Source organism: Canis lupus, chromosome 3, assembly GCF_003254725.2.
Source record: "Canis lupus dingo isolate Sandy chromosome 3, ASM325472v2, whole genome shotgun sequence".
In the NCBI taxonomy this organism is placed as follows: domain Eukaryota; kingdom Metazoa; phylum Chordata; class Mammalia; order Carnivora; family Canidae; genus Canis; species Canis lupus.
Window position 1 is genome coordinate 33575592 of NC_064245.1, and position 14171 is coordinate 33589762.

At 37.1% G+C, this 14171-nt stretch overlaps 1 protein-coding gene across 1 annotated transcript in view; it reads right to left on the reverse strand.

Moving 5' to 3' along the window:
* GABRA5 (gamma-aminobutyric acid type A receptor subunit alpha5) overlaps positions 1-14171 on the reverse strand; it is an 82106-nt gene that overhangs the window by 26160 nt on the left and 41775 nt on the right. Inside the window, 1 exon segment of the mRNA XM_025437893.3 lies at positions 481-563. Coding sequence (XP_025293678.1) covers positions 481-563 — 83 coding nt within the window.

The following is a 14171-nucleotide window of genomic DNA, read 5'->3' on the forward strand; positions in this document are numbered from 1 at the left end:
TTCTACTAGAATCAGAGAGATGTTCATGTTTCCTAATATGTGTACAGGGTCAGTTAGTGAGGGTGAATATGATAATGTCATTGCTCTCATGGAACATTTAGAAGAAGTCAGTTAAGACAGCAATGACTATAATGCAATAAAAAAAGATACTGGCTGGGTACTAGAAACTGGGTCTTGAAGACTGGCACCTTGGAGAAGGCAACCTGCATTCTGAGAATTGAAAACAAGAAAGAAGTGTCAGGTGAAGATCTGGAAACACTTCGCCAGGATCAAATTCTGATGGTTCATGCCTCTACTCATATTCTCTCAGTCACAGATAAGGAAACTAGTCTGTGAGGACAAATGTATAAGAAATCCACAGCATTGGAGTCTTCTCAAGTAGACTGCTATCCATTTTCACATATGGAACCTAAATTCTGAATAAATGTGGAAATAACCCCAAAAGTATATCCATGGTTCTTACTTGTGAAAATAACTTACAGCTGCCAAATTTCAGAGGGCAAGCATGGGCATCCATCGGGAAGTCCTCAAGTTGCATTGGGCACTCTGCGGAGATGGTCAAGCTGAAAAGTAAGAGATGCAGACCTTTATTTTTTAAAAGATTTTATTTATTTATTCATGAGAGAGACAGAGAGAGAGGCAGAGACATAGGCAGAGGAAGAAGCAGGCTCTCCCATTGGGAACCCAAGGCGGGACTTGATCCATGGACCCGGGATCACATCCTGAGCTGAAGGCAGACACTCAACCACTGAGCCACCCAGGCATCTCGAGATGCAGACCTTTAAATGACTTACCAATTCTGGCTATTTACTGAGCAGCCACCATGTTCCATAAAACCATGTTAAGTACTTCACTTATTATTTTAATTACCATCTTTCATGAAATTGTCTAAACTGTCCCATCAAATTATATAGGTTTGCATTGAAGATGATATCATTTAAAAATAAGGCTTAAGTCAAATCTAGTCAGTTCTGTATCTTGGTCTGTGTGTCTATACATACATTACCACTTGTAAAGCAATTTCCGATGGCTTTAAAAATGATTTATTCTTTGTTTCCCATCCCTTATCCAAAGTAATCTAAAAAACTTCTTTTAAAAAGGCTGAAAATATATTGATTTTCTATAATTGTTTATAAGCTCAAAAAATATAAATGTGCAACATAAATGCTCAGTGAAAATCTTGACCAGAAGCTGGCTACAATTATTGTATACTGGACTGATGACATGACACTGTAGAGAAGGTGAAATTGTATTATGACAGCAATCTTCTGTACAGCCTAATTGTTTTAATCCAAGCCTTGTCTTCCAGATAATAATACTACTATCTACTACCACTGTCATCAATGACTCAAACAGCAATGGTCATAATAATATCCACCAGGTCTATGCCAGGCACTAATGTGTCTAATCAGAGTAGCATTGTTAAGATTTGTTGCTATTAATATCTGAATTTAGAAGTCAGGAAAGTGATACATAGACATTAAAGGATCAGGACAAGGATGTGGAGCTATTATGTCAGAAAGTCATCATTTGATTCTAGGCCCTCAACTGCACTGGTTCCCTACTGGCACATCCACCACACACCAAGTGGTAATGGGTTCTGTACACTTCCAAAGTGGCCACACTGTTGTGCTTTTATTTCGCTACAAACTTCACTAATTAGGTAAATTTCACTAAATTTCCTTAATGCGTTAATCTTCTGTTTCTTTGAATTTCTTAATCTATTATTTAAAATGAAATTAAATTACCCAGAATGAACTCATAAAACATTCACCTTTAAATAACTGTTATATTTATGTTTTTAGACAAATAATAATTTGACATGATATTAGCACTATTGGTCCTTCCCTCTTATATTGAGTCTGGATCTTGCTATGTGCTCAGGGTGAGAATAAATATGTAAAAACATTCATTTTTGCCTTAACTACTTCCTCCTGTTACAACAGATTAACCTTTTGCTATTAAATTGGGCACAGAATTCACACTTGATGATTACAGAGTAGCTAATGTATGTATTCTCTAAATAAATGAATGACACAAACATATGAGTCAGTCTCAAGCCAATAGCTTGAGAGGCCATTCCCCCAAGGATGGAGTAATGCTCAAAAGGTGTGAGTCACATGGACTAGAACACAGCACCAGAGTTTCACATTCAGGCAGGGATATGACATTTAAAATGACACACTGTATATGTTCATAGAAGAATGTGGAAATGTACAGAGGAATTGGAAGGAGAAAACTACAAATAGATATCATTTAACATAATTTCACCTGGTAAATTTTGTTCAGGGTTTTTTTGAGATGTATATGTATACATGTATACATGTATATGTATTTTTTTTGCAAAATATATGTAAAATTCAGTCTTTTTTATGCCTAACATTAGGAATAGGGTACTTCCCATGTCAAAATCTCTATATAACGATGACTCTAAAACATGAATATTTAATTCTAGGATACAGATGTGTGGGCTATGTGTTTATATATATACATATATTACATGTATATATTACATATACACATGTGTACATAATATGTATAATATTAATGTATAATAATAACAAAATAATGCATATATTAAACCAATTAGCTATTGTTAGACTTTTAGATTGTTTACATGAAAGGACCTCTCCAACATAACATAAACTATGTAAAAGAGCTATTATTAGAGACTATGAAGTGGATAAATTGAATACTTACTTATTAGAATTAGGGAAATTATGACTTAAAATGCCTGTGAAGAGAGCATTTAGCCAACACATAAGAAAATAATGCTAACTGTATCTGGCTGTTAGCAAATTTAAGACTTTTTAAAAAAATTTATTTATTTATTCATGAGAGACACAGAGAGAGAGAAGCAGAGACACAGGCAGAGGGAGAAGCAGGCTCCCTGCAGGGAGCCCAACGTGGGACTCAATCCTGGGACTCCAGAATCATGCCCTGGGCCGAAGGCAGCGTTAAACAGCTGGGCCACCCTGGCTGCCCCAATTTAAGACATTTTTAAAGTAAAGCAAATAGTGGGACAGAACATTTAAAGGAGTCAAATATGTTTTAAAAGATAAACTCACAATGAACTCAGATAATCTAGAATTTTCTTCAGACGCAAATTTTTAGTGGGATGATAGGAAGTATATATAGAGCTGTAATGCCACGTATAAAGCAATAAATATGAGAATAAGCACACAACATAACAGTGCTGTAGGAACTTAGAGGAGACCTGTTTTGATTTGGAGATTCTGTGCTGGTCTACAGCCTCTGTTCAGACAGGTTATGGATGCTGGTGTAAGGAAGACCCTGGGCTCAGTCAGTGGGAGCAGTGGGAGGTAGGGTGTGAGCAGGGCTGCTTCAGGTGATCCTGACTGTCTTAGCCCAGCCACAGGTATGACACATTTGAACCAGTAGACCCAGCTCTGCAGTCTTCAAGTTGCCCCCCACCCCCAAATGTTGACAACTTTACGGGCCCTAGTCTCATCATCAGAGTGATGTGGAGATGGTCTCTCCACAGCAGAATCTTCTCTCTAGACACAGCCATGTCTGCCAGCTCACATAACAGCTTCTGTCCCCCAGGAAACATACTACTGCCCATCAGGCCTGGAGGCTGACTTGAAGCCAGATGTGTTGTCTGAGTCCTTGGCAGTGTGGTGATTCATGGTTAATCCCTCCTCCCTCTCTGCTTTATGGTGGTACTTTGCTTCCATCTCCATGGCCCCTGGAGGCACCACCACCTGGCATTTCTATTGTTTGCCCCTACTTGTCAGAGAAGATCCCCTCAGGGAGACTTAACCTCCCACCGTGGGCACAGTGCTCACTCCTGACTTTTTCCCCTTTTCCTCATGTCTTCCTTCTTTCTTGGCCAACATCATGTATTTATAACAAGGATTAAAAGTCTTCCTTTCTGCCATGGTGGTCTCATCTCTTTCTTACTCAGTTCATCTCATGTTCTCCTTTATTCTGGCTGTTTGGTGCTGAGAGCTGGTTACTTCTGAAACCGAATACACTGATATTTAAAGATGATAAGAATTGTATACCAATGAGTTTGCTTTCAGCATATAGCTGGAGGAGCAGAGAGTTTAGTGATGGTAGGCAGAGACCAGTGGACAGAATTTAGCTGGATCTAAAAAGAAGAGTATGTTTAAAGAAAGAGTAATTCCAGCAAAAACACACAAAAAAAGATAGTAATTCTACAATTACCATCTCAATAAGTACTATCAGTAAAGCCTCATGGACTGTTCCTCCATTTTAAAAGGCCTCCTTAGAAGTATAGTTCCAAATCCTGGAAAAATATACATCTATGATAATGTCTTCTAAAGGATGAATGTATTATTCAGCTAAATCCCCTAATAGCAAATGTTTCAGCCTCAGTAGGTAAACAACATTTAAATTTTTGATCTCTTCAAACATTTCCAAAATGGCTTATGCCTTTATAATACTCAAAAAATATCTCTAGATAAGAGGAAGCCTTCCATTCATGGAGTCCCTGAAATGTAGAATGCCTCGATATATAACCAACCTCCTTCACACAGAATTGAGATCAAAGCACTCTAAAGAATAATAGATTGTCATAGCTCCAAGGAGCCAGTCAGGACACCTACTAGAAACTTTCACTTTCCAGATGAAGGAAATGAAATCCAAAAGGTTAAGAAATGTGCCTTATGGAAAAACTTTACTGAATTACTAGTAGAACCAAGAATCTAGTACTTTTTTCCCAGAGGTTGAATGTCAATTTTTCTTCCCAGTTCTGTTAAGACATTTAAGCATTAACTCATTGAAACATATGTCCCAATTTTCAACAACATTTTATTTTTAGGGTGGGAAAGGGCACTTTGTGAGATAAACTATTTGCTTCAACTTGGATTTATATTATCCTATTTAAGGGTTTAGGATCCTAAACTCACTAGAGAGCTCCCTGCTTGACCAGGGGCAGCTCACATTAAAAAGCACTTTAAGATGGTTAAAACAGCCAAATCTAAAGTAGCTTTGCCATTAACTAACTGTGTAACCTTTGTAAAACTGCCTAACTTCTCTGGTCTAGTTTCCCATTTGAAAAAGAAAGAAAATAACAATTGCTTTTACTCTCTGAAAAAAAAAAAAAAAAAAGTTGGTAAGTGTGAAAAGGGGCTTAGTCTCCAGATGTCTACTCAATAATTTCTTCAGATTTGAGCCTTCTTCACTTACATGAAAATACTGCACTAGTGCAGTAGGAGGTGTATTGGTGGCAGGCAGAAAAATGGTCCTACAAAGATGCTCATGTCCTAACTCCCCACAGTCCCAAACCCATAGATATGTTACTTTAAATGACAAAGGAGCTTTATAGATGTGATTAAATTAAGGCCCTTGGGATAGGAAAGATTATCCTGGTTTACTCAGATGGGCCCAGTATAGTCACAAGTGTTATGAGAGGGAGGAGGAGACTCAGGGTCTAAAAGGAGATGTGATGACAGAAGTAGAGATCAGAGTAATGTGGCCATGAAACTCAGGAATGCAGGTGGCTCCTAGAAGGTTGGAAGAGACAAGGAACAGATTCCCTCCTAGAGAATCCAGAAAGAATTCCAGGGGCTTTATGCAACTGATACAATGATGAAATTGGATACTTAGATGAGATTTCCAAACAAAGTGTTGTAGTTGGGGCCTTTTTTTTTTCCTGTTGCTTGTAGTAAAATGTGAGAAGAAAAAGATAGGATGAGGGAATAACTGCCAACAAAAAGGGACCAGGACTTGATGATTTGGGAAATTCTCAGTCTATCCAGGTTGCAAAAGATGCTATAATTAGAAGATTAATTGTCAGGAAAAAAAAAAAAAACACGCCTTTAAAATAAAGACATGGGTATAGTTGGACAGCCTTTTGCCAATGCCTCAAAATATCAAAAGGTCAGAATATTCAGTTACACAGTAGACTCTTTGAGATTAGGTATGTGACTCATGGGTCCCCTCAACCGTGTAAGCAAAAGACAGGAATAAAGATTAGATTATCCATGAAAGATTTAACTAGGAGTCTCTAGTCTAGTAGTGTGAATTCTTGAGACACACATAAGAGACCTACAAAACTTTTGAGAATTTTATACCAGGAGAAACACTGCCAGTTTGAACTGAAAAGGACAGAGAGAGGGAACAGTGCTTCATTTTTTCCTGACATTTCCCCCCTTTCATATGGGAATATCTGTAACTGTTATATGTCTGTCCTACCATTTGATTTGGGGAGCAGAAACTTGTTTCTTGAGTTCCACAAATTCACAGATGGGAAGGTATTGTGCCTCAGGGTAGATCACACCCCCCGATCATCTGGCATAGCTGATTCAGATAACTCCAATAATGGTATTTGGAACTTTCGAGCTGCCGAGATTTGGTCTTTAATTCAATGCTGTAATGAGTTGTGACACTGGAGATATTGGGATGGGGTTAATATATTTTGCATATGGGACAGACAGGAGTTTTGAGGAGGACCAGAAGACAGATTGTGGTAGGCAAAATAACAACCTCCAAAGATAGTCATATCCTAGTTCTTCTTATCTACCACAGCAAAAGGAACTTTTCGGGTGGACAGGATTAAGATTCTTGAGATGGGAAGATTATCCTGGGTTATCTGGGTGAGCCCAATATAATCACAAGGCTACTTATAAGAAGGAAACAGGAGTGTCAGGCTCAGAGAAAGAGATGTAATGATGTAAGGAGTAGTTCAGGGCCAGGAGCCAAGGAATGCACACATCCTCTAAGAAGCTGGAAAAAGCAAGGACATATTCCTCCTTAGAGAATTTAAAAGGGACCCAGTCTTGCCAAAAGTTTGATATTAGCCATGTTAGATCTGCTTCACGCTTCTAGCCTCCAGAGCAGTGAGTAAGAAATGTATGTTGTCTTAAGTCACTACATTTGTGGTAACTTGTTACAGCAGCAATAGGAAACTAATACAGGAGTTTCCCTTAAAAAATCATATTACTAATCAAATGGCCAGTTGTTAGAATGCTGAAGAGCAGCCCCATGTATATTTTGAAATCATTTTCCAAAGTTAAGAAATTTAGTAATATTAGCAAATTTATTAACAGCTCACAAAGTGTTTGCTACAATAAAAATTCAGAACTTGATAATGAAATAGCATCTCGTGCAAAGTATCCTGGCTTGGTCAGTTTTTGAGCTACACACCATGCCTCAGCTACATTTACTCAGTGGAAACATAACCTTTCTTTAAAGTTCCTACAATAGCGCTCAGGCAATATATGAAATTTTGGGGGGACTCTTAGAATTCAATATTAACATAGCATCTATCGATTGGTGTTATGGGAAAGAAATAAGGCTTAATTTGGTCTTGATACTTTTCTAGCCCCATGAGTCCTTGTAAAGAACAGATGAATGCTTAATGTAGATAACTTATATTTACCATAGCAGCTCCCATCTGAAAGGCTGAAGGGTTTTGAGATAGAGCAAAGCTGGCACTGTTCACCTGGCATTCCTGTAGGCAGCATCTTTATTATATTGTAGCCTCGCTGTGATGCCACTGGCTTATTCCCACCTGTATGGGGTTGTGAAGGGCTCCTTCAACCCTCCAGTAGGAATGCTGCTGGATAATTAATTCTCCTTGCTCTATGGCAAGTCACATCCTCATTGTTGATGTAACTGTAGATTCACACTGCATGTGAGGAGCATCTTTTCTACTGTGAGGGATGTCAAAAGGAAGCCCAGCCCTGAGGGGTATATGCCTCCTCTTTCTATATTTAACTCACCTCTAGACTGGCGAATGGAGAGAAGTTTATTCATGCATTCAGTTACAGATAATTGACATTATTATTAATACAAATATGTAAATATACTATATATACAAATATAAATTATATATATATATATTTAATAAGTCACTGGTGCTAGGAATAACACATAGCCCTGCTTCTCCTTACCCTTTGATATCTTCCTGATGCTAAAACCCTACTCCACCCGAGATTTCTCCCTTGTATGCCTGAATTCAGAAAAAAACTTCAAACCTTTTCATTTAATAAAAGAATGCAAGAAAGCATCTTTCATCTTATAAAACATCACTAACATGATGTGCCATGCATACTATTGGTTAGGGTATACCAGTTCTTGGGAACCTAAATACAATTTATAATAATGTTTTGAGGAAAAATGTATTCTAAAATTCAGTCAACTACCTAAAAACTGAACTTTTTGAATTTAAACTTTTTGAAACAGTGCATGTTGGAATCCCAAGGTCATTGCCAGGCTCATCCCTTCCTCTCCCTTTTTATTAACTATAGTATATGTACTGATCCCTTCTGTGGTAGTTGTAGATCTACTGGCATTGTGTTTGGTTCAGACCAGAACTGAAAGCCTCATTACTTTCAGGACCTGGCTGTTGTGCTCGTCCTGGTTAGCCAACCTCCTAAAGGAGCATCACCCTAACACTAATGGCCCTACTGAAATCATAGGCAGTAGTTTTGCCTATGATCAAGAATAGATGAGATACCAAGTTCTTCAAGCGTTAGTGAGATATTGGAATGAGGAGTAGCCAATGGAGAGCTAAAAGAATAAAGGGTGCAGATGACCTGCTTAAAATGTAATAAAATTTAAATTCAGTGATGGGCAACCTGGTAAAAAGCAGAACTTAGGAAACTATGTGAAAATTCCAATAAGAATATACTAAAATGATGAATGTTCTGATTCATACAATTGTAGAGTTCCATGCTTTAAAAAAATCTGTTATGAACATAATGAATATCTTCTTTTCAGCAATGGAGGCAAATTCTACGACTTACTTCAAGCTTGAGTTACAGATTTCAGTAACTCAATTTTAGTCAGTAATTTCAATTTTAGTCAGTTGAAGGCTAATTTATTCATCTTGTACTCATAATAAAAATGTACATGAGACCAACCATTGGAATTATGCTGGCTACAAGTTCTCTGTGAACTTTGCATCCCTCTTCAGCTATTGGAAGCAATACTCATTTATGTCAAGAAAGTTAGTGTATGTGTGATAATTTTGCAAAGTTAACATATTTTATATCAAAAGGGGACATAAACTATTGACCTATTTTGATTAACATGGCTATATCTATTAATACTCATGTTTTTCAGGAAGGCATTCTAATGATTAACTTGAGAGTGGAAGTATTTTGTTAAATTTTTATATGTATTCACATGGCCAGCACAATTCTTACTAGATCTAAAGTAGGAAAATAAAGACAAGCCTGAACAATAAAAAAAGAATGCAGCAAAAAAGGAACAGCACAAATATGCAAGAAAGTTCCTTTCTCAAAATGAAATTCAAGTGTGTCTTTAATCATAAAGCATAAAATAATCAATACTGTAATGCAGGAGGAAGCAGACAGAAAAGGTAGTAGAATCAAATAGACCCTGCTTTAAAACTCTCATCTCAGGCTCTCAACATTCCTGGGCCTGAAATGTCTTCTAAAGGGGATTATACAGCTTATTTTACAGTGCCATTTTAAGTCCTGAATATAAATATGTAATGCAATGTCTGACACATAATAGATACTTTAAAAATGCTAGGGAAGAAGTAAAGGAGACATCAGCAAAAGTGGTGAATTAGGGAACACACACAAAAGCAATGAAAAAATTGACAAAAAATTGTCACATCATCTCTCTCTCTCTCTCTCTCTCTTTTTTAAAAGAAAACTGGAATCTAATAAAGAACTTAACAATAGCCAGGAGAATGCTTAATGAAGAAAAAAAAAATACCTGAATCCCAGTGAGCAAGTTCTGTAGCATTTGAACTTACCCTGTTACTAGCCCCCATTTCATAGTTCTGCAGTGACTTTGAAAATAGCAGCCCACATCCCTACTGTAGGATTCTGCGGGAGCTGAAGGTAGGTCCCTGAAGGACTGACTCAGGGTTTGCTTTAGTTTCAAATGACTCAGAGTTTTCCAAGACTCAGATGTCCTCTAAGGGACCATTTGTTCAAAACATTTAAGCACAAACATATTCACAACAGCCATGGGGCAACGTATACAGTGGGGGCAAACAATAGACAAACTGAAAAATCCAGGAATGAGAGCCTAAGGAAAGAGATACTTGGAGAAGTAAGGGCTGAACACTCCAGAGAATCTAGAAAAATATGTGCGTGTCCAGGACTGGATGCATGTTCAGAAAAGACCCAAGAAGACTAAGTTCTCATCTCCAGCTGAGCTAAAGGCACTGCAAAAGCAGGACATGAAAGCTATGGAAGTTATAAACTGCCTGGCTAAGCATGGAAGAAGCACCCCAACACAAACAAAACTTATCTGCAAAGACTGAGAATTTTCATTTTTTGGGAAGTGTTCCAGATTTTAATAACATACAAAAATATAAATGCCAGTATTATTATATTTTTGGTTTATAATCCCTCTCTTACCCTATATTATTTAAAAGACAAATGAATAAGATGAGAATTATCAATTAATGTTACTGGCCACACTAAGTAAAATGATGTAATTTGTGACAATAACAATATAAGGGAACAGAGCTATGCAAGCAAAATTTTTATATACCACTGAAACTAAGCCAGTATTAATTCAAACTTGATTGTCATGAATTTAGATGTTAATTTAAATCCCCATAGTAAACACTTGGAAAATAACTACAAATATATACAGTAAGAGAAAGGAGATGGAATTGAAATGGTACACTAGGAAAAAAAATTAATGGAACACAAAAAAGGTACTAATGGAAAAAACAAGGAACAGAAAAGAAATAAGACATATAGTAAGCAAATAGAAAAAAGGCAAAGTCTTTTCTTGTCAGTAATTATACTAAATATAAATGGAATAAAACTTCAATTAACAGGCAGAGACTAATAGAATCAATAAAAGAATATGAACTATGCTGTCTACAACAGATTCACTTTAGTTCCCAAAACACAAGAAGTTGAAAGTGAAAAGACTGAAAAAGACAATATATTCAAACCATAACCAAAAGAGAACTTAAGACAAAATTTGTTTTAAGAGACAAAAAAGGACGCTATATAATAATAAAAGGCTCAAGCTATCAAGAATATATAGAAATTATACATACATGAACCTCACTTCAATACCTCACTTTCAATAATGGCTAAAAAAATTGGACAGAATATTGATCAGAAAATAGAAGACTTAAACAGAAGACACTGAAAAGTAATCAGACCAAACAACTGTATACAGAACACTCCAACAAACAGCCATATACAGAACCATCCAACAACAGCAGAATATACATTTTTTAAGGGCACATGGAACGTTATCCAGGATAGACTGTGTGTGTTCACCCACAAAAAAAGTTTCAATAAATTTAAATACTGAAATGATACTAAGTATCTCCTCTGACCACAATGGAATAAAACTAAAAATCAGTAACAGAAAGAAAAGTGAAAACTTAATAAACATGTGGATATTAAACCACATTCCTAAGTAACAAATGAATCTAAACCACAAGAGAAATCAGAAAATAACTTTGAAATGAACGGAAATGAAAAACACAGCATGCCAAAATGTACAGGATGCAACAAAAGTAGTCCCTAGATTGAAATTTAGAGCTATAAATACCTACATTTTAAAAAAGGAAGAAACAACTTAATTTCATATGTTAAGAAACTATAAAAAAGGCAAATTAAACCTAAAACTAATTGAAGGAAAGAAATATTAAAGATGGTATAAATTATATAAAGAACGGAAAAAACAATAGCTTACTGGGCTTACAAAGAGGTCCTAGGGCATAGGGCATGCTAAGTAGTAATGTGAAACCCTTAGAGTCCCCAACCCCAGTGCCAGTCTTCCACACTACAGATAATGCTGTTTTCAATTTCTGAATCTTTTCTTCCAGATTTCTGAATGCTATAGATAATGAATGGAAAAATTTAGCCAGTTTTAGAGTATTATTTGACATGTTTTAACAACCTGGAATCTTTCAAATGATGACACCCCATCCTTCTTTTGGGGAGATAATAGAAAGGATGGTGTTGTAACAGGTAGGTACATAGGAGGACACTTGATGTATAGGTGCATAGGAGGACACTCGATGTACTAAGTGACCCTGAGAAGACTGACCCAAGGACAGCTACATCAGAGTGGCAGCCTGCATCATCTTCCATAATGCAAAATTCCATATTTCTGCTGAATCTTCTGTTGGTCTTTATTCACTGAGCAGAAAGCATCTTGTTTTCCATACTTAGAGACTTGACAGTGATTTTTCCATTTAAAACTGCCAATCAGTGCCATTGCTCTCAATTTCCATGACTATGGATTGACTCTCAATCTCTTTTTCATACTTCACATTTCAAAATGCTCTATTTTCTACTATGGTAACCTCCTTGTTTTATTGAATATAGTTGACATACAATGTTTTGTTAGTTTCAGATGTATAATGATTCAACAATTCTCTACCTTATGAAATGCTCACCACAATGAATGTAATTACCATTTGTAACCATACAAGCTATTACAATATTATTGATTTTATTCCCTATGCTGTACTTTTTATGTCTGTGATTCATTTATTCTATGACTGGAAATTTGTATCTCTTAATCCTCTTTATCTATTTTCCCCATCCCCTCACCCACCTCCCATCTGGCAACCACTGGTTTGTTCTCTGTATTTAGAGTCTATTTCTATTTTGTTTGTTCATTTGTGTGTTTTTAAAAATTTTTTAATGAAAAACTAATAGTGGTATATATGTAAAATGGAATATTAATTACTCAGTCATAAAAGAAAGATGAAATCTTGCCATTTGTGACAACATGGATGAATCCAGAGGGTACTATGCTAAGTGAAATAAGTTAGACAGAAAAAGAGAAATACTATATGATTTCACTTATATGTGGAATCTATAGCAACTCATTCTGTGAAGTCCATCATTCCCACAAAGCCAAACAAGTATTCTAGATATATGGAGTTTCTGTGAATCAGGAAAGGTTTCAGATTTTTCTCACTTTTCTTTAAATTCCTGAGCTCAAGGCTATTCAGAAAAGAGTCATCAACTTAGAAATGGTGCATTATTTATAGCAATGTGATAAAAAAAAAAGCAGTACAAAGCTCCTCAATGTGTCAGCCACGTCCCAGTACATAGTGGATGCCCTACAAGTGGCATGACTGGTTTGCACCATACTAGCTGGGTAGATGGTGGCCCCCAGAAGGGCCAGTGAAGTGTGGTAGAGAAATAATTAAAAGTAGACAATGATACACAAAACCAGCTGGTTAACAAAGAACTAGGGACACAGTCACAATTTGAAAACACTGGGATGAGTTTCAAACTTTTGCAGAATGTGCATGAGGAGATGGTGTCCTACCCTATAGGACATAATATATGACATAGGTCATAATCAGGGCTTGACTGTGTTTTAGAGCATCTAGGTAAGTAGACCGTACTTGGACCCACCGAAGCAGATGACTGTTCAGAAAAGAAACCCAAGGGTGATGCTAAAGGAACCCTATTCTCTCTAGATCCATGCAGTCAAGTCTCAGTTCAACCACATAAATAAGGCAAAATATATGCTCAACCTCCTTTCAAGAGAGCACACAACACAACTTGAGTGGCTGTGGATGACATGTTTTAGCATCTTTCCTAGTGAGTAAGGAAAGGAACGCCACTGGTGAATGGACATTATAGGAAAACAAAGGCTCATGCAGGGAAGACCAACATATGCTTCAGTGTCCTAGTGTTCTGGAGGCCAAGAGGTAAAGACAAAAGAAAAAGGGAAACTGAGGAAACTGGGTGTGACTGGGAGGAGATCCTTGCCAGCCTTTGGCCAACTATTATAAATAGGTGACAAAGAAAGTGCAAGTCGAAGCTGTGAGAAAACACATATTGTCATGTGTATAATGGGGGTGTAGACAGAAGTACCTCCTGTGTGAGGCTGCAGCCCACGGGGCCATTGTGCCAGGAGCCTTGCTTGTGCCAGCTCATTGATGATCTCCCAACTTGGGTGCATGCTACAGAGACTATTCCAATCTTCCTGATGGGAAGTGAGACTTTGAGAGATGGCATCGCCTGGTGAAGTGGCAGATCCAGACCACTGCCAGCCCATCTGATGAACAAGACTTCTGCTCCAGGCACATGGCTAACCTTTCCTTACATGGTCCAAGTATTCAGAGAGAATCGTATTCATTACATGGAGACATGGATCCCTTCCAGAAGTCTTTTTTATTTTGATTTTTTTCCCCCAAGTGAATGCTATACTTGCTGGACATGGTGTTTAGACCTCCTGCACCCTGCAGTATG